Raw genomic sequence first — 20,700 nt, forward strand, 5'->3', positions numbered from 1 at the left:
TATAATACACGGGAACAAAATATATAATCGTTCACATCTCATTCCATTTGTATGTTAAAATAAAGTAAGCTTAAACATGTTTTTTTATTTATAATTTTTTTAAATGGTTCGACTGTTTTTACTCTTTTTTCTTCTTCTGATTTCCATGCTGTATACATATACATAGTTTTTCAATATGAGGTGTAAAGTCCCTTCAAATTGAACTGTTTTGGTGGTAAAACAGTCATGTCTAGGGTGTCTGCACGTTTCCAATAAGCTAAGAAATTCTATGAACAAATTCTACCTTATAATCACCCCAAATTGTAAAAAATAAAAATAAATTCTCTTAAAGCTAAAATTTATAGTTTTCGACTTTTGTTAAAACCACCAAGTAAAGTTATCTATTTATCTCTACGTGCATCACTGATTTCTTTTTTGTATTTTCAAAATTGATGATGAACATTCTATTTATTTAAAAGCAATTTTTTTCACAACAGTATTAAGCCTTTGAATTTTAAACTAAACAATTTAAAAATACTTTTCACCATATTTTTCAAAAGCGACGAATAAATAAGGGGAAAAACTTTGCAAGTACCAAAAGCAGAATTTTCTTTCCAGGGAAAAATAAAGTTACTTTATATCCCAAATTTAGTGGGGTTCAATGGTGGGAAGCTCGTCCCATTGGAGTGATGAATTGTGTGTAGGAGCATCTGAAACATGATGAATTGTGTGCTTCATTTGTTGTATAATTAGAGTTTCTTCCATGTAATATTCTATTGTGTGTTTAGTGATCATTACATTACCTAAACAACTGCTTTTCCGTCGGATACATCACAAGTAGAATACCCAAGGCCGTCACAGTATGGACAGTGTGCTCACTCCTCCACCCATTCCAAAAACTCCATCAACAAAAATCGAACATGCCATATCATCAATGTGGCTAAGCTAGAAGCAAATCTTTTGTTTCGGGATTCGGGGAAGAGGATATTCGAGCCCTACAGGTAGATCTCTTGAGCAAAATCGTATAAAAAAAAGGAGCAAGACCCTTGGTTACCTGTTCTTCAATGTTTGGTTCACCTGTTCCATCACATTCTGCACCAGAGAAACGTGAATGTGAGTAAGAGTGGTTGGTTTCGGGTGAACAACTGATAACGTAAGGTGCCTAAAGTTATGATATGCAATCAAGCACTTGCAAACTTTGAAAATGTTCATGTTGAAGCAATGTTGTAATTGCAGAATCCCATTCTAAAAAAAGACAAAGAAATGCGTGTAATTCTATCTACAGATCAGCTCCTTCAAGGTTCATTTCAACCCTAGGAAGAAATTATTACCTGTGCACATTATTCGACCTTCTCCACGACACGCATGACACATTGTTTTGCCTTCTTTGCTCTTGGTTTCTTGTAGTTTGTTTATTCTTGCCAGAAAGTCTAGAAGGATCTTCCCACCGATTTTCTCCAAGAAGAAAAACTCGATGTTGAGATACCTCAGCTTCAGTGGAACCTTCCTCTTTCACAACTTTCTGTTCTATCTCTGAGATTTCAGTCAAAGAAGCAATTGCAGTTCCATTGGTCCCCTCCTACAGATAAGTCCATGAAACCAACTGATATCAGAAACGTCGCAATTATATCCGAATTAGCGGCATTTTAAATCGCGAATGCTGCTAAGACCTAAAGAACGGAAGCTGGCAGCAATCAACGCAGCAAAAGGTGGATTTTGCTGTAGTGATCGTACTGCATTCATATCTTAATCCTACTAGTATGCAGAATAAACTTCTGCCTAATGCGTGATATGGAACATACCTTGTTCAGAATAGTTGCAAAGTTGGTTGAGCTAGAACTCTTGATTTGCTGTTCTCCGAATAACCTTTGAAGAAGTTCTGCAGTCATTATTCCATCTTCACGGGCACCTATTGTTGCCTGTCAAGAGCCATGATTTGATAAATGAATAACGTTGGAGAAATAAGACAAAAAGTATAAGAAGCTTTTATTCTCAGCAATCTGTGTAACAAAAGATTAATTCTTCCCCTGCATTGTATCTCCTATAACAATGGAGAACTCGGTGTTCATTGACAAAACATAACATAATAATGAAATTATGGGCTTACTTGCCAAGTTTTCACAGCACGCTCAGTCCCACTAGAGAAGCTGGAGAATTCCATGTCTTCCTCGCCAGAGTAAAAACCCAGTTTTTCTAAGGCCTCCTGTCATAATGAATCTCCATTAGGCATTACCAACCATTCCAAATTATGATCACAATGAAGCGAAATGGGGGCCAGCTTACCATATCCACCTCTACTTATGTCTGTATTCAGGGATGAATCGAAGTGTTGAAAACCATCAAGTCTATCAATGTGATTACATCTATAGAGAGCGGTTACACCTCTTAAATAATTTTAATTCACGTAATTTAGTTTTTTTTATATTTAAAATATTATGATCCAATTTCATACCTCATGAAATTTAATAATTTTGTATAATCTACATTTTTAATATAATTTACTGAATTTACAATTTCTAACATAAAATGTGTCTGTCTCGAAGAGAATGGATGGGGACAATCACTTCTAAAATTTTCAAATTCATTTATATTTTAAATTTCTTCATTAATAATTTATTTTCGTCAAAAAATATTTATACATTCGTCCCTAGATTAAAATCCTAGTCCGTCCACGGCTGCATCTAAACGCACACTTCTCTTGATTACACGACCACCTTTTTACTAATTATTTTTAATTTAATTTAATATTATAAAAATTCTCATATATTCACAAAGAAGACTTGGGTTGGAAATAACAGGCCTGCATTTCTCGAACTTGGTCTCCTTCGCTGCCTACTCTCAACGCTTTCCTTTCAATCTTCTTTTCAACCACATTTTCCTTCTTTTCCAAAACCCGAACTCCTTCATCCACAATCACTTCTTCCAAAACCAACTCCCTCGTGCGCTCTCCGCTTTCCGCAATCCGATCCTTCTCTTTCAACACCTTCAGTAAAGCTCCAATTCGGGATATCGACTCCGAATCCGAAGCTCCGTGAACCGAATTCCGGTTCTCTAGGGCTTGGAGTTGAAGCTTGAGTTGGGAGATTTGTTGGAGCAGCGACTCTTTCTCGTTCAGCCACCGATGCTCTTCTCGGAGCCATCGTTGTTCCTCGCGAAGCCACCTGGCTTCTTCGCGGTCGAAGTTTGAGGAATTGTTGGAAGAAGAAGAGGAGGAGGAGAAGCAGAGGAAGAGGTTAGAAGGGGGGAGAGAGAGATGAGGGTTTGGAAAGAAAGGAATTTACATGGGAAGGAGAGTGGAGAAAAGGAAGGTTGCTGGAGAGAGGAATTAAAGAAGTCATGGGAAGGGAGTTTGAAGTGAACTACTGATGGAGATTGAAGATCAAAAACTGAAGAAGAAGAAGAAGAAAGAATGAGAATGAGAATATATATTCAGATGATATAAGAAAGATATTTGTAGTGTTTTTAAACCACACATTAGCCGTGGCTACTTGCATGGCGGGAAGCTTTAATAAATATTAAATATAATACTATTATATGAATTAATATTTAAAAATAAAATACTAAATTATCATAATCTAATTTTCATCCAATTTTTAGAAACAAATCTAATATATATTATATAACATCAAACTAACTCCTAAAATTAAAATTTTAAAATATCTATAAAATATTTAATTTTTTATACATAAAAAATTCTCTATTAAAATATTAATTTTAACTATAGTTCTACATAACGAAACATAAGGTTAATTTGAGGTAAATTTTAACTTATATTGTTATTCTATTTACTCTAAAAAATATTACATAATTAATAGTAATTTCATCATAACTGAGAATATTATATGATTTTTTAATTGTATCTTTTTAAATTACAACCAAATAGTTATGAAATTTACATGATTGATCATGGAGAACGTAATATTTTTCATTTTAATTTAAAATACTATCCAATATATTTTAAAGAGTCACGCACTTGATAATTTTCTTATTACAACCGATTACAATCTTTAAAGCTTTAACAATGTAAATGAACCGCATTTTGAAATGCTGCATTGAAAAAATAATACTGCAAAATTTAGATGTTAATGCTGATTAGAAAATAAATAATAAAATAAAATTATCCACAAACCGTTCATGATGAATCACTACCTTTAAAAACAAATTCGCTCCTATTAATGTAATCGTTACAAGAATATACGAATCAAATCAGCCAGCGACAGCAGTACACGCATGAAAGAGACTTGTTATAACACATTCAACAAACAATGAAAAGAGATTATATAAATTTTTTCAAAGGTAGTTTTGTTCCCAGCGTGTATGCATGCCTTACATATTCAAAACATCACAAGTTGGTGATGAAAGAGTACCTTTCACGGAGTAATCTAATTTACTACTTCAAATGACATAAACTTAAGTATATCATCGATCAATTATTATTATTATTATTATTATTACTACTACTACTAGTTGCCTATAAATTTAAAGTCCAAGTGTCTGAAAGTTTTGCTTGGTTTTGAAGGGCTTGCATACTTTTAAAGGAAATACGTGGCGGCTACAAACATAGTTTCTATCATCTAGTTCTTGCCCTATATTAATACATGCAAGTATCAAGCTGATACAGAGTAGGGATTGCTGCCTAACGTGAACCTTATAATTGGGTTTACAGGAATGCACTGACCAGTGCACATCAAATTGCACCACCAATGATGCAACTAAATCGATAAAATTGTGTGATTTAAACTTTACAAGAAAAACCTGCAACAAGGTCTTGTCCAATGTCCATTACCCCACTCTCCATCTCCATTTTAATTTTAGCTATCAATTTAACTTTCTTACATGAATGATCTAATATACAAAAACTAACATATCTCATATGACACAACCATACCCTGAATAGGGTAGAAATATCTACTCAGAATCAAACTCTATATTCATTTTTGCAGCATAGCTTGTAATTTCCCTGAAAAGAGTTAAAAACCAAGCAAACACACCCAACATTTTCTTTTTATACATTAAGACATACATACTTGAGTGTGATGATCAGCACGTACATTGCATGGCAGAATTTCCGAAGCACCCTGCTTTGTTTGCAATTTCTCTCACTCTTGTTTCGGGGAGAGACAATGAAAATGTTGCTGGAGAAATGAGGATTCTGTCCATCATATTTACTTTAGGGGCCTCAAGAATTGCTTTAGGTATAGATAGTGCCCATTGCATACTCCATATTGCGAGAGGCCTCATATATATAAGAGATCGGAAATGCCCATCGACCGTCCACCCCTCCGGAGTCTGGAACCAGTATCTATTTGCAAAAGAAATCGGATATCACACCGCAAACAAATTAAGCAGAAGTCTCAGCACAAAAAAACATAGGAAGAAAATTGATCCTCAAATTTCTAGTTGGTATTGGAGTCGACGGTTATGTACTAAGATGCTCAAATTTTGAACTGGTATTGAGGTCAGTGTATCTGTTTCGCTCTAATTGTGAAACCACGATAGAATTATAGAAGATTTAACATAAAAAACATTCTTCGGTTAGAATATCATTCTAATCATTGTTCAAAACCTTATCAACAGTGATCACTGGACAATCTCGAAAACATTTCCTATCATCAGGAATTTAGATATCCCAGATGAGCCATCTGTCAAGCATTGGTCACTTGAGAAGGATAGTTTTTATCTTTCCTCACACGACGCAAGATCGTAGAACTATGTAAACCACTGTTTCTAATGTCATGAAATCGATTTTCATTTGTTCTTTTGCATAAATAGAGAGATTTAAAATCATGTTAAACACTTACCCAAAGCCCTCTTCTGACCATCCAGCAATGAAAATACCTTCAGCTGTAGTGAATGCTTCTTCCTCCATTCCAGCCAGAAGCATATTTGCTGCCACAGCATAGGTAACACCGGTCCATATTTCCCGTGACTGCATACAGGATTCATCGACCTTTCCGTTGGGATGCATTCCGTTTACGGCACCCATCCTGCCTCCTTTAACTTTCATCACATTGAAATCATATATTTTCTGAAGAGAATTTCTTGTTTTGAACTCATCAAACAGTGGTGCCAAACCTGAAGATAATGTGTACCATTGCCCTGCCAGTTGGTCTGCTTGTATAGACTTACTATAACTACTTGACCCACAGTCATAATTGAAATAAGATCCATTCCAAAGTTTCTTTTCAAATGCTGATTTTGCACTAAAAAATTTACTTTTGCACGTTTCGGCAAAGAACTTGTCACCTACCTGCTGGGCCATTGCAGCAGCAGACTGGAGCGCAGCAAGCCATAAACAACCACAGTAAGCACTTACACCATGAACAGTCCATGCATCATATGTCTGATCAGGAAATCCATCATTTTCAATGAGGCCATCATCATCTCTATCAAATTGTTCCATGTATTCCATCGCAGTGCGTACAGCAGGCCAAACTTCAATTCCAAATGCCATATCCCCCGTGGCAGCAAAATCTCTGTACACTTGAAGCACAAACTTGGAATTCAGATCCTTCCATTTGCTTGTATCATGTATGTTATATGCATTCATTTCATTCCAAGGATCATGAGTCCCTAGATCATGAGGAACAGCTCCTCTAACCTTACGAATTCCATAGTTACCCTCTGCGAGAAACTTCACTTTCCTTCCATCCTCGGATAAAACAGCTTTGGCGAAGTCACGTTGAATATTGAGTTCAATCTTGGGAAAAAGCTCAAGAAGGGCAAACGATGCATAGAAGTGCACATCATAAGTGCACCACATGATATATTCAACTCCTTCCAAGTACAGGAACCGACCAACATCTTCATCGCCATCAGTTTGATCCTGCGATTTCAAGTGATGTGAAAACTGCCTGCTGGTTCTTTTTTTCCGAGGAGTAGTCTGTTTTAACTCGACACCCACAGAACCATTACTGCCAGTGATACTGGTATGTTCAAACACTGTACTATGCCTACAATTCATTTCAGCTTCAGTTACTTCTACATCTTTGCTTTCTACTTTCAATGGTGGATCTTTATCCTTTTTAACATCTGAAGATGGCAAGGAAGAATCTGCAAAGTGTTTCAATAGTTATCCAGCTTTACTGACCAAGAGGATGTTATAGGTTTTTTCAGGTACACAAGAGACAAGTTACAGCAGGCTAAAATTAATATAAGCTAAATCAACAAGCAAAGGACTAAGAAATTAGTATGTGTACCTATCCAAACTGTTCCACCAGCAACCAAAAAGTAGAGCTCATTAAAAAGTGTGAATTTGTACCTGCAAATAAAAGACAGATTAGCTAACTAACATGATAAATGAAGATATGTTTGTGACTAAACACACTTCCCCCTCTCTCGTGCCCATAAAAATCAAATGACAATATCAGATAAAGAAAACAATAAATGCTGTGTTCTCAGAGACAGAATCTGCAGAAAAACGATTATGATGCTTCAAAGACTAAATCAATTTGACTACAGCACAGAAAACCCCAAGAGAGAGTTAGAGATGAATGATCTTCAATGGTTACACCTTTACCTCCTCTTCCACCTCTCAATTTCTTTCATTCACTTTCTCTCTAAAAAATAGGGATAAAGAAACTTGCGTTCATGAATAATTTTTACTGCTCTATTTTACCACCAGCATAGCATTGGCAACAGAAGGAATTATATAATCCATTTACAATAAGTATTACATGCAATGCACACACCCTTCTCCGAAAGTCTAGTTTCCATATAAGCAAGAAGGAAGTTTTTTTGCATTCCATAATTCATCCTTGATGGACAAACAATAAAGTAAAATAATGGAAGGAAAGATAAGGTTGATGTGAAAAATAAAAGGATGCACTGCATGTTACCATTCTGGCAGCCTTCTGTCATTGAGGATAGGGCTTTGCCATTTCTCAATCTCTTCTTCCCAACACTTGTAATCTATGAAAAATCAGAATACTATAGGTCTTAGGTACGAATATGAAGTTGATAGAAATTTAGTGTCACTAAAAACCTTATGAAAAGAAAAACAGAAATATATTATGGAAAGCATGATTCCAACAATGATTTGTAAAAAAGAATAATGCATGACAATGAAAAGATATTCAAACCAGATCCATACTTGTCAGTGCATCATGAACCAAGCCCTGAGCTGCCCTTTCAGACGTGCCATAGAATTTTGTGTATCTCCTGTGAGAAGGAAAAAGTTTAAGAGATAATTACCAAAGTGTAACATGACTGACACTTAAAATTGCCACTGAGCACAAACATGACTAAATTTAAAACATCAGACGACCACTATATCTATCACATATTAGCTATCTTTCACAAGAAACATCGTCTGTGTTGAACACAGCAAACAGATAATGAGCATGCACTAATGTATGAAGGGGAAAGGATATATACCGATGGTATGAGCTCCCTTTTAAAAATTTTATTTTTGGAGAAGACCAAGCGAGAGCAAATGCAATGGTGCATTTTCCATGGGGTTCCACCCAGGCAGAAGCTGAAACTGCAGCACAAAGTGCCTCTCCAGGTGATGAAGGCATGCTTGGTCCACAATTGAAATTTTCACGATCAAATTGTCCATCCTTCATATAGTAAAAAGCAATTTAATTATCAGATGGTCAACAAATGCTTAATTTTTTCATGTATTTGGAGGACCCTAAGAGTTCGTATCCCTATATCCAAGTCTCAGGCACAAATGTAGGACAAGGGTACTTATCGAAAAATGAGAAGTTGGAACTACAGCATAGAATAGCCGTAATGGGCGGAAAATAAAAAAGAGTGAAGTGATTCTATTCAAAAACTATGAAGCAAGATTTTTATTTTTTAAATTGGGGATAAGCATCCAAGGCCACTGAATTCCATAAATAAATTTACAGATAAGAAATTGATGAAATGAAAAGAAAAGCAGACAGCCTTTTACACAAAATCATTACCTCCATCATTTTGCCCCACATCTTGTTTGCTGTTACAAAGCTTCCTTCAGTAAGACCAAAACAGGGTAGAACTGTTACATTGACATTCTGTGTTTCAGAAGCAGCAACCGCAAAAGTAACAGGAGGGTTCCCCTTAGCAGTCCTGTGAAACGGCTCACAATTCTTAGAAACATCTGAAATCTAATAAATATGTAAGCAATATATACAAATTATTTATGCACATATATTAAGCATCAAAGGAAGATACCAACAAAGAAGGAGATAATCGAGAGATGGTTCATGTGATACAGTTAAAATATATGTTAATATCTACTGCTTTATTTTAGGGTATACTTTAGGAATTATAATAGTTATATTTTGTATTAAATTAGGGTCAACATTGAGTTATTTCTTTATTGAATACTCTTTCACTTAGTATAAATACTGAACAAGCTTGAGAGAATAATCAAGCTATTTTTTTTTCGAAAATCCTATTTCTTCTTTTCCTTTTCCTTCTCTAGTAATTTCCAATATTTTAGAATACATGTTAATGTGCAACAGATTCCTATACTTTAAATAGGAGCAGTGTCGTACAGACAATTTTGTTTACAAAAGTCATCGACTCCGCCCCAACATTGTCAACTCAGAATGACAATACCATTGACCAATTATATAACACATGGCATAATACCGTTTCATCAAACATAATTAGTTTCATTATCCTAGATGGCGTGGCATTGACATGAAAAAGTTAAAAACATGAAGTTTATATGCTATAATATTTCCTCAGATAGGAATGAAAACTTGACAAAAATGGAGTTAAGTATGCTAAAAGTCTTGTCTTATGATATTTTAATGTCATCTAAAGATGATGTCAAAAAAAATGTCATCTAAAGATTATGGTTCAGGGCAGTATTGTGAGAAGGAAAACAAGATGTTTCAGGAGCGATGGTAAGAATATTCACAAGGAATCCTTCAGAATAATCTAGTCGTAGTGTCGAGAATATCTAAATTAAATATTAGATAGGATCAGTTTTAATTAGATAGAATCAGTTTTTATTCTATTAGTTATTAGATAGGATCATTTTTAATTAGATAGAATCAGTTTTTTATTCTATTAGTTATTAGATAGGATCATTTTTAATTAGATAGAATCATTTTTATTTTGTTGCTAATTTTATGCATCTTTATATGTAAAGTTGTTACATTGTAAACTCTATTTAAGTCATCCATATTCAGCAGAAATAAACACGATTTATTCGGAACAAGTTTTTCCGTCTTTATGGTGTCAGAGCCAAAATGGCCAAACCCTACGATGATACATCTGGTATCGACTCTATGAGTTCTACTCGCTCACCTTCAATCAACCTAAACATATCCATCACTTCTCACAAGTTGAATGGAAATAATTTCTTACAGTGGTCACAATCTGTGAAACTGTTTATTCGTGGCCGTGGAAAATTCGGCTATCTCTCAGGTACCACTACGAAACCTGCCGAAGAAGATGAAGAATCTGAAAGATGGGAGGCAGAAAACTCGATGATTATGTCTTGGTTCATAAATTCCATGGATCCGAGTGTAGGGAGAACTTATCTCTTCCTACCTACTGCTCATGACATTTGGAATGCTGTGAACGAGACCATTCTGATCTCGGGAACACAAGACAATGGTTTGAACTAAAAACTCGGTTATGGAGGCTAAAACAAGGAGAAAAAACTGTCACTCAATACTACACTGAACTCAAGACCTTGTGGCAAGAGGTTGACATGTTCAGCGACTACGAATGGAGTTGTGCTAAGGACATGGCTCTATTCCAGAAGATGGTGGAAAAAGAACGCGTCTTCGAATTCCTTGTCGGCCTTAACAAGGAATTGGATGAAGTCAGAGGGCGCATTCTTGGTCATGAACCACTACCAAGCACAAGAGAAGTCTTCTCCGAAGTCAGACGAGAGGAGAGCCGGCGGACAGTCATGCTTGGAGGCCACTCACCAAATCCCACCGAGTCTTCTGCCTTGTTCTCGGGTCAGCCACCACGTCGCAACGATCGTCGGAACGACAGAGATCAGCCAATCTGCGAGCACTGCAACAAGCCGGGACACACTAAAGCCAAGTGTTGGAAGCTACACGGGAAGCCAGCCGAGAATTTTTCAGCCAATCGAAATTCTCGTAATGCAAAGGGATTCCATGCCTCATCTGAAGATGCTTCTGAAGAGCCGAAACCTGCCTCAGAACTGTCTGCCTTCAGCAAAGAACAGCTAGAGCAATTGTATCAACTAATGAGTTCTCATTCCATATCCAACACTCCTAACCCATCATCTTATATTGCCTCTTCATCATTAGCCCAGAAAGGTACATATCCTACAGCTTTCATAGCCGGTTCTAAATCAAACCCTTGGATCATAGATTCAGGGGCAACAGATCACATGACCGTAATTCCTCCATATTCTCATCTTATTTTCCTTTATCTGGTAATCTGAAGGTAAAAATTGCTGATGGCTCCCTAACCTCTATAGCTGGAAAAGGCTCTATCATTATTTCTCCATCTCACATTACTAAATGTCCTACATGTCCCAAAGCTCTCTTGCAATCTCATCTCTGTTAATCGTATTATTCATGATTGCAAATGCATTGCTACAATAACATTTGCTGGATTTGAATTTCAGGACCCTTGTTCGGAGAAGATGATTGGCAATGCTAAGGAGGTTGATGGACTCTATCACTTGGTCACGGACAATCCTTCAGATAAACAAGTTCAGAAACCGATGCTTTACTACCTTGTCTTGTGAGAATGAAATAATGTTGTGGCATTATAGGTTAGGCCATCCTAGTTTTAATTACTTGAAATATTTGTTTCCAAATCTTTTTAAAAAAAGGACGGTTTTTCTTTTCAGTGTGAAGCTTGTGAATTGGCAAAACATCATAGATCTGTTTATCCATCTTTAAAGTATATGCCATCAAAACCTTTTTCTCTTGTGCATAGTGATATTTGGGCCCTTCACGAGTAAAACAGCCTCAGGATCTAGATGGTTCATCACATTCATTGATGATCACACTAGAGTCACGTGGATTTATTTACTAAAAGAAAAATCATAGGCAGCAAGTGTTTTCAAAAATTTTCACTCACTGATCAATACTCAGTTTCAAGCAAATATTCAAGTTCTTAGAACCGATAATGGTCGAGAATATTTTAATGCAATCTTAGGTGATTTTTTGACACAAAAAGGAATTATTCATCACAGTTCTTGCGTTGATACTCCCCAACAAATGGAGTTGCTAAAAGAAAAATAGGCATTTATTAGAGGTGACTAGGGCTTTACTGTTTGCTATGAATGTTCCTAATCGTTTTTGGAATGAAGCACTCTTAACAGCGTCTTATTTGATAAATCGAATGCCTACAAGAGTTCTTAATTAGATTACTCCTTTGCAAGCTCTAAAGAATATGTTTCCTGAAAATAGATCTTTCACTGATTTAACACCTAAAATTTTTGGTTGCATTGCTTTTGTTCATATACACGGCCAAAATAGAGGAAAACTCGATCCCCGAGCACATAAATGCATATTTCTAGGTTTTTCACCAACACAAAAGGGTATAAATGCTTTGATCCTAAATCTGGGAAGTATTATGTGAGTATGGATGTCACGTTTTTGAAAAACAACCTTTTTTTGACAAAAACTCTCTTCCGGGGGAGAATGACTCTGAAATGAGTTTTTGGGAACAAACATCCTTGCCAAAATCGGTTGTAAATAGCTCAGTGGAACCAATTCATATTTCCGTAACTAATCCTAGGATTTCACAACCTATAAATTCACAACCTCGTGAGACTCAGGTAGAAACCAACTTGGAACCACCTACTGAACTTCGTGTTTATTCTAGACGGATGACTCGACCAAGTAATGTTCCACCGGCCCCTAAGGTATGCCAACCATCGGACTCGACTATGGTCCAAGGTACGACTTCTCTTTCTATTTCTTCTCCAAATTTAGAGCCTTCTACAGAATTCTTTGAACCCATAGCCTTGCGCAAAGGTGTTAGATCATGTACCACAAAACATCCAATATCCAATTTCTTACTTATAATAAACTCTCTCCAGATTTCAAAGCTTTTTCCACCAGGATTATGGATGATGCACTACCTAAGTCGATACATGAAGCTCTAGAAGTTCCGAGATGGAGAGAGGCAGTTTTTGAGGAGTTAAAGGCCTGAAGAAGAATGACACGTGGGATCTAACTCCTTTACCTGAGGGGAAACGATCTGTAGGCAGCAAGTGGGTGTTCACCATCAAATGCCATGCAGATGGCTCGGTCGAGAGATACAAGGCAAGACTCGTAGCACGAGGCTTCACTTAGACATACGGCCTTGACTACGAGGAGACCTTCGCACCTGTGGCCAAACTAAACACCGTACGTGTCCTACTCTCACTAGCCGCCAATCTGGATTGGACTCTCAGATAGTTTGATGTGAAGAATGCGTTCCTAAACGGTGAGCTAGAGGAAGAGGTGTTTATGGAAGTTCCTCCAGGCTTTGATGAATTGAAGAAGGATGGCAGGGTCTGCAAGCTAAAGAAATCCATTTATGGATTGAAACAATCTCCGAGAGCCTGGTTCGAGAGATTCACGAGAGCTGTGAAACAACATGGTTATACTCAGGCCCATTCTGATCATACTATGTTCTACAAACACAATAATGGTAAAATTGCTATTTTAATTGTGTATGTAGATGACATTGTTATGACAGGAGATGACACAGTAGAGTTGGAGTCGTTGAAGAACTTCTTATCCAACCAGTTTGAAGTCAAGGATCTAGGACAACTCAAATATTTCCTTGGAATGGAGGTGGCTAGATCCTCAAAAGGTATAATTATCTCGCAAATGAAATATGTCCTCGATATCTTGAAAGAGACCGGATTACTCGGATATAAACCAGTGGCGACTCCTATTGATCCGAATCAAAAACTCGAAAAAGAAGATGGTGCTGAGCTTGTGGACAAGAATCGATATCAGAAGCTGGTGGGGAAACTGATTTATTTGGCTCATACGAGACCAGATATTGCATTTGTTGTGAGCTTGGTTAGTTAGTTTATGCATTGTCCCTCAGAAAAACACTCCAAGGCTGTTTACCGGATTCTTCATTACTTGAAAGGGAGTCCTGGTAAAGGAATCATGTTTTCGAAGAATGGAAGTCGAAGAGTGGAGATCTTCACTGATGCTGATTGGGGCGGAAGTTCTACAGACAGAAGATCTACTACCGGTTATTGCTCCTTTGACTGGGGCAACTTAGTTACTTGGAGGAGTAAGAAACAACCAGTTGTCTCTAGAAGCAGTGCGGAGGCCGAGTTCAGAGCCATGGCGCAAGGAGTATGTGAGTTGTTATGGCTTAGGAGGATCTTGGAGGAGCTGAAGGTTGAAGGAGATAAACCGATGAAGTTGTATTGCGACAACAAATCGGCAATCAATATTGCTCAGAATCTTGTACAGCATGACAGGACCAAACATGTCGAAATAGATCGACATTTCATCAAGGAGAGGCTGGAAAATGGCGATATTTGCATACCGTTTGTTCCATCATCAGAGCAGCTCGTCGATGTTCTCACCAAGGGACTGTTTACTACGATGTTCGAAGGATTTCTGTCCAAGCTGGGAATGATCGATATCTATTCTCCAGCTTGAGGGGGGGTGTCGAGAATATCTAAATTAAATATTAGATAGGATCAGTTTTAATTAGATAGAATCAGTTTTTATTCTATTAGTTATTAGATAGGATCATTTTTAATTAGATAGAATCAGTTTTTTATTCTATTAGTTATTAGATAGAATCATTTTTAATTAGATAGAATCATTTTTATTCTGTTGCTAATTTTATGCATCTTTTTATGTAAAGTTGTTACATTGTAAACTCTATTTAAGTCAGCCATATTCAGCAGAAATAAACACGATTTATTCGGAACAAGTTTTTCTGTCTTTACGTAGATTCGTGCTATAAAGTAAAAATAAGCTAAAAGATGATCTGCCAAATATGATACCAACTGCTTAGAATTTTTGTTTGTTAAAAGAAAAAGGCCTTCAGAATAGCATGCAAAGCATTGCGTAATGAGACAAGAAAAACTGAATAGTTGATGCCTTTTCACATCTGTATAAACCATGCAGACTAGTGAATTCTCAGCAAAACTTCAGAAAAACAATAAACAGGCATATATATACTCCTTCAATTTCCCGTTGACAGTTCCCAGAAATGAACAATGTTCCCAATTTTTAACAGGAGAAAATTGTATGTTATATCTCATATCCAAAATTATTTGAGCAATGGGTTCGTGCAGTGTGCCACAATGTACAACTGACTAGCTCTTAGCGCTTTTTATTTCTACCCACCTACCAGCACAAATATGTTCATTTAACCAGTAAAGAGTATGGCCCAAATTTAGTTGATCATCATCCCTTTATACCGACAACAATACTGAATTTTTTAACTCAAGAAGCACATTTAAAGTTCCAAGACATTTTCCTATTAATTAATATATTTCAAAATATAAATAATTATTGATACACTAGTCGTGAAATTGTTTTGCATTCTTAATTGATACTAAAATAAAAACATATAACTAAGATACCCACTTATCAAGTTAGAATTTTTAATTTTACAAGCTAACATTAAAAAATTGTCATGTCTCATTTATTCTATTTTAAATATTAATTAAATACACGTGGCAAATTTTTAATTCATTTATTTTGTTTTTTAAAATATCGATTACAGAGTTTCTTAACCATATTATGAAAATAGAAATCTACACCACCAATGTATCTATAAAAATAATTCTTAACCTGATATGTAGGGAAGTAAAAATAAATCCACTAGAAGACATATTTTTAGTAAATTATGTATTTTATTCACCAATTGTCGCAATGGGAACATACGTTTTTGTTATAGATTTCCATTCCTCCCCAAGGTCAACTGTTGTCAACTATATTTTAACACAAGATACTATCTAGTATTATCGTTGGTGATTTATTCAAGTCTTGCATAATCTTATGCTCGTTTTCCATTTCGTTGTGTTACCATTATTTGTGAGTTGTCTTTTGCTCTATTTCCATTTCTTTTTGTTCCCATTATTTGAGTCTTGTTATAGCTCAATTTTCATTTCTTTTTGCTCCCATTGTTTGGGAGTCTGTGTGTTATTGAGGGGCTAGACTTTGGAAGGAACTAACACAAGAAAACTGCAAACCAATCATCATATATAGACAAGGTTTCGATTACTTGCTTGTGATGAAGTAGTACGCCAGAAACTCCATCTTCACCTCTATCAAATAAAAGGGAAGAAAGTTAACATGATTTCTGAAGTGCAAAGTTAAAATGGGAAGGACAAACACAAAAGATACTCACATGAATGGTTCATTGACATGCTCTCCTGATAAGTGTGAAATTCCACCGATTGAATTCTACAGAAACAGACATTGATAACTGAACATCCAAGGTCCAGTCTTACTATAGATTTGAGTAAAATTAGACAAATTCAGAAAAAGAAAATGACCTACCGCCCATGTAAAGAGTAGGCTGACTTTTGCCCTTTCTTTTCCAGTGTTCACCAACTGCATTAGATCAAGTAATGGCCATATAGGAAGTGAACAAACAGGCCATGAAATAGTCTTAGAAACAACAGATTACCGAAATTATAAATATGTGCACAAGGCTTAAAAAATTGGTTGTAACAAGTCACCAAGTTCTGGAAATTAGATGTTTAATAAACGTACTGTGTATACAAAAACGGCTGTTGGAAGACTGCTATCCCTATAATTATGCGGTATGAAGGGCGATATCTGTCGACAGGACACTTTTAGTTCGGGATCTGGTTCGCCTGAAAAAGTAACAGATTGTTCAAAACAAGATTCAAGGAAAGTAAACAGATTTGCAAAACAAAGAAAGTTAGAATAGTACCATCATATATTGTCCATGCTCTAGGAAACAAAGCATGGTATGTAGAATGCTGGCCATTCAGATTCCATCCCCAGGATGAAATACCGTCATCAGTAGTTTTCCTGTGAAAGGATACTACAAACATTACACTTACACTCTACAGTAGTAATAAATTCCTTTGCAAACTTCAGAAAGAGAATGAAAGATATTTTTTTCTCAAATCTAGGCAAGCTCCAGAATGTTTGCAGGAAGCTTTGTAACTTTTCAATAAATAAATAAGACACTTTAGATACACAAATACGCCCACATGAAGGACACTCCCTAGTTAACGGTGAATTTAACAGCCCCTCACTTCCCACCCTCTCCTTTCTCTTTCTCCCCTAAAAGTGTATCTCTTCACTCTTAATCCCAGGTCCACAAATTTTTTCTTGTCAACCGTCTAGTATTTAGCATTTTCTCACAAGATAAGTTTATAAAGAAATAGGACGTTCAGAAATCAAAACAGCAGGCTTGAGAAATAAATTAGCAGCAAGCTGAAAGCAATTTCTCAGTCGATTAATGGCCAAGCAATCAACTTTTGGTGTTAGCGAGATAAAATGATAGGGTAATGACACAGAAATCAAACCAGGTATTATTTGATGTCAAGTTCCAATTGAATCTCCCGAGGTACTCAAATTTAACTATTATCGAAGCCTGCAGTCTGGCTTCTCATCAAGGATATTAACCGCTAAAGTTAATGACATGCAAATTTTGGAGTTAGTTGAATAGGTATCATCTACTGCCCTCTGGTATGATGATAAAGTGAATTAAACAAGAAAGAAAGAAATGAAGGAAGGACATAATCAACAAAGAAGGTAAAGTTGTACACCCGCTCAAGGTTAATCTCATATATCAACCAGTTAATAGAAACATGAATATTTGTTTCTTTGAGCTCATAAAAGATGAACAAATATCAAATTTCTATTGAAGTGAGTGTATTATTGCTTTGCAGGATTTTCTTCTTACCCTAATCCTTCATGCTGTCCTGGAGCCAAAACAGATGCATACTTCTTTTTCCCTCCGTCACGAGATATAAATATCTACAGTCTCAGAAATAAACCAAATCATCAAGAAGAAGAAATCCTGGTTTAACATTTCTTAACATCCAATGATTTATTTTAATCCATTATCTCGGGGGTGGCCATAAGTGTTTCAAGAAATTAAGTTGGAAATGCATCAGAAATCTATTAATAAGATAATATTGAATAATTTAATGGTGCAGAGCAACCACACAGGTTGGTTCTAGATTTAAAATAGTCTTATAAAATTCAAATATAGCCTTGAAAGCTCTTTTAATGAAAATGTCGATTTGTCTTACTGAAACACAAATTCAAGTTCAATGCATATATCATACATTCAAATGACATTCCTAAAACCATATGTTGACCATTATTATTTTATGTACATAGTTTGGTTTTGGATCATTCTCTAGAAATAAACCAATTAATCTAATATAGAGAATATACCACAAAGAAGTAAATAAGTTGAAGGGCAGAGATTTACAGAAAATTGATTAGCCATTACAGGTGAAGTGTTACAAGTTCCAGGAACAATTTGCCATTGCCTGAACTCGCCTCTGAAACCCCTGGATATACTGCCACTCCTGTAACAGGATTTGCCACCATTAGGGTACATAAAAATTTCCAGCACTGAGATATGAGTGTAGCTAAGCCATATTAAATACCCCATTCCTCCCAGTGGAACTCCTTGAGATGCAGATGGCTTACAACTTTCTCGTGTGAAAGGGTCAATTGGTGCTTTCTACACATAATCATAAAATAATATAAAAAAGACTCAGAGAAGAGCTTCAACTTGCATCTGTGTTATCCAGGAAAACAATAGCCTATTTCTAGAAACTAGAAAATAGAAAAGAATACCAAATGAGTACAAACTGATTTAGACAAGAGAATTACCCTTCCATGAGAAGCCTCTTCCCTGACATAGGACCATAGACGTATACCTAATCGCACCTAAGATTTCAATCCCAGATCAATTTGAAGAGGTGACCAGGAGAAGATATCATGCATTCTTGCTATACAGTAGTCAAATAATCTGTATCTTGAACCAGTCAAGCAGGATTTTCTCGCACTTACCATCTTTATTGCTTCCATAAATGTAACACTAAATTCTTTAAGAATATTAGCATGGCTGTTTAATCTTCTTCTCCATGCATGTTTTGGTGGGGAAGCACTGTCAAAATCAAACTATAGAGGAGTACCAAACCAACAAATCAATACAGAAAAAGCTTGGAGTTAAACTGAAATACAAACACAACTATCAAGTCAAATAAAATAGTTCAGATGCAGGTAATGTGCCATTTAAGACTGAAACTTGAATACAAATGTCTCTGTCTCTTAGTAATAATATCAATGCAGACTAGATAATAGCAATATCTGGAAGATTGTATTAATTTGACTCAAATGATTGTCAACCTCATTTCTAGAGTTGAAACTTATATTCTGACATAGGCATCAAGTTTATGCTATCAGAAATGGCTATCTTATCTTCCCGGCACTTTTTGAAATGGCAAGTAAAATCCCAATCAGTGAACATTAGCAATCCAATTCAGTAAGACTAATGATCCAATTAGCCTGTAGTTTATTATAAAATTATTAAATAAAACAAACAATTCACAAACTTCAAAATTTATTTATTTAAAATTATGAATTTATATAAATACAAATTATATATCTAAGATCAAAAAACGTTTTATATCAATTTATCAAACTGCCTACCAATCCACCTTCATGATGGCTTTGAGTTAATCACATTTCTGTTTTCTATTGCTTTTAAAGAATTACAGGATTTTGACCAGACAAAAGCTGCAAAAATCAACTTATCATATCTAAGGCAGCGAACCTTCTTACTCTAATTAGATTTTTCCCGTGAATTTTGATGAGATGCAAGCTTGCAATTAAGCTCTCACTAATGGTTAATACAAGAAAAAGTAAAATTTCCTAATTTTAAGTATATCTATTAAGTAAATATTTACTAAAGCACATCTTTTATGCTATCTACAAAATCATGCGCGATGATTGAATAAAATGAAAGGAATAAAGAAAATTAGTAAACTTTTCATTTTTTTCTATAAAATTAATTTCAAACCTTATTACTTTAGGAAAGAAATAATATCGTGGAAAAACGAACCTTACTCCTTAAATTTTATACAATTAGTATTTTCCTCCACTTTTACACATATTCTCAGGAGCCAAACAGAATCAAATCAACTTAGAAAAGGAACGCAGTGTAAAAAATAAAATAAAATAAAAAAAAGAGAAAACAGAAAAACTTACCAATTGTAAAGTATTACGGCTGACATATTCCTCAGGCGGCCATGAATTCTTTCTATGATGAAATATATTTCCAGTAACCATGTTGACTGATCAAAATTCGAATTTTCTTTTCTCTTTCTCTTTCTTTTCCTTCCTTTTAGCTATATCTCTCCAAACTCAAGCTGTCCAAAAAGGGGGGAAATGTTAACAACTTGGGAAGAAAAACGAATAGCTAAATCAGAGAATCGCGGGATCAATATATACGGGACTTCATATTTTGGTGAAGAGAAAAAAAAAAGGGCAGCTGAAAGCATTCATGGCGGCTTTTTCTTATATAAAGAAAAGGAGAAAACTTTAAGAAAAATAAAATAAAATAGATAATGAAAATTTGAAAAACAAATCAATAATTAATTAGTCTGAAATGAGGTAATAGATTATATAAGTAATATCAAAATTTTAAATTTTAATTTTATAAATATAATAAATTAAATTAAAAGATCATTTCTATAATAAATTTTTATATTATTTAATTTAAATTAATCAATTAATAAATTAAATATAGATAATTGTATTAAAAGTGTTTTTGAAAAGCGGAATGGAGGAAAAGCCGTTT

General features: G+C 35.4%; 1 protein-coding gene and 1 pseudogene across 1 annotated transcript; both read right to left on the reverse strand.

The window, feature by feature from the left end:
* Nucleotides 1-697: 697 nt before the first annotated feature.
* Nucleotides 698-3,256, reverse strand: LOC120119350 (annotated as a pseudogene).
* A 1,619-nt stretch (nucleotides 3,257-4,875) lies between these two features.
* LOC120119349 (non-lysosomal glucosylceramidase-like) lies at nucleotides 4,876-20,334 on the reverse strand. The gene is made up of 18 exons (XM_039139163.1): nucleotides 20,109-20,334; nucleotides 18,909-19,019; nucleotides 18,729-18,785; nucleotides 18,500-18,576; nucleotides 18,319-18,418; nucleotides 17,782-17,855; nucleotides 16,798-16,898; nucleotides 16,614-16,717; nucleotides 16,398-16,451; nucleotides 16,246-16,301; nucleotides 16,124-16,162; nucleotides 8,892-9,033; nucleotides 8,356-8,540; nucleotides 8,072-8,139; nucleotides 7,818-7,890; nucleotides 7,179-7,240; nucleotides 5,781-7,032; nucleotides 4,876-5,281 (listed from the first exon to the last, which is right to left on the reverse strand). Exons 1-18 carry the CDS (start codon nucleotides 20,187-20,189, stop codon nucleotides 5,020-5,022), a joined length of 2,898 nt encoding a protein of 965 aa, XP_038995094.1. The 5' UTR covers nucleotides 20,190-20,334; the 3' UTR covers nucleotides 4,876-5,019.
* Nucleotides 20,335-20,700: the final 366 nt, after the last annotated feature.

This window comes from Hibiscus syriacus, unplaced genomic scaffold (genome assembly GCF_006381635.1).
Source record: "Hibiscus syriacus cultivar Baekdansim isolate YM2019G1 unplaced genomic scaffold, ASM638163v2 tig00110332_pilon, whole genome shotgun sequence".
NCBI lineage: Eukaryota > Viridiplantae > Streptophyta > Magnoliopsida > Malvales > Malvaceae > Hibiscus > Hibiscus syriacus.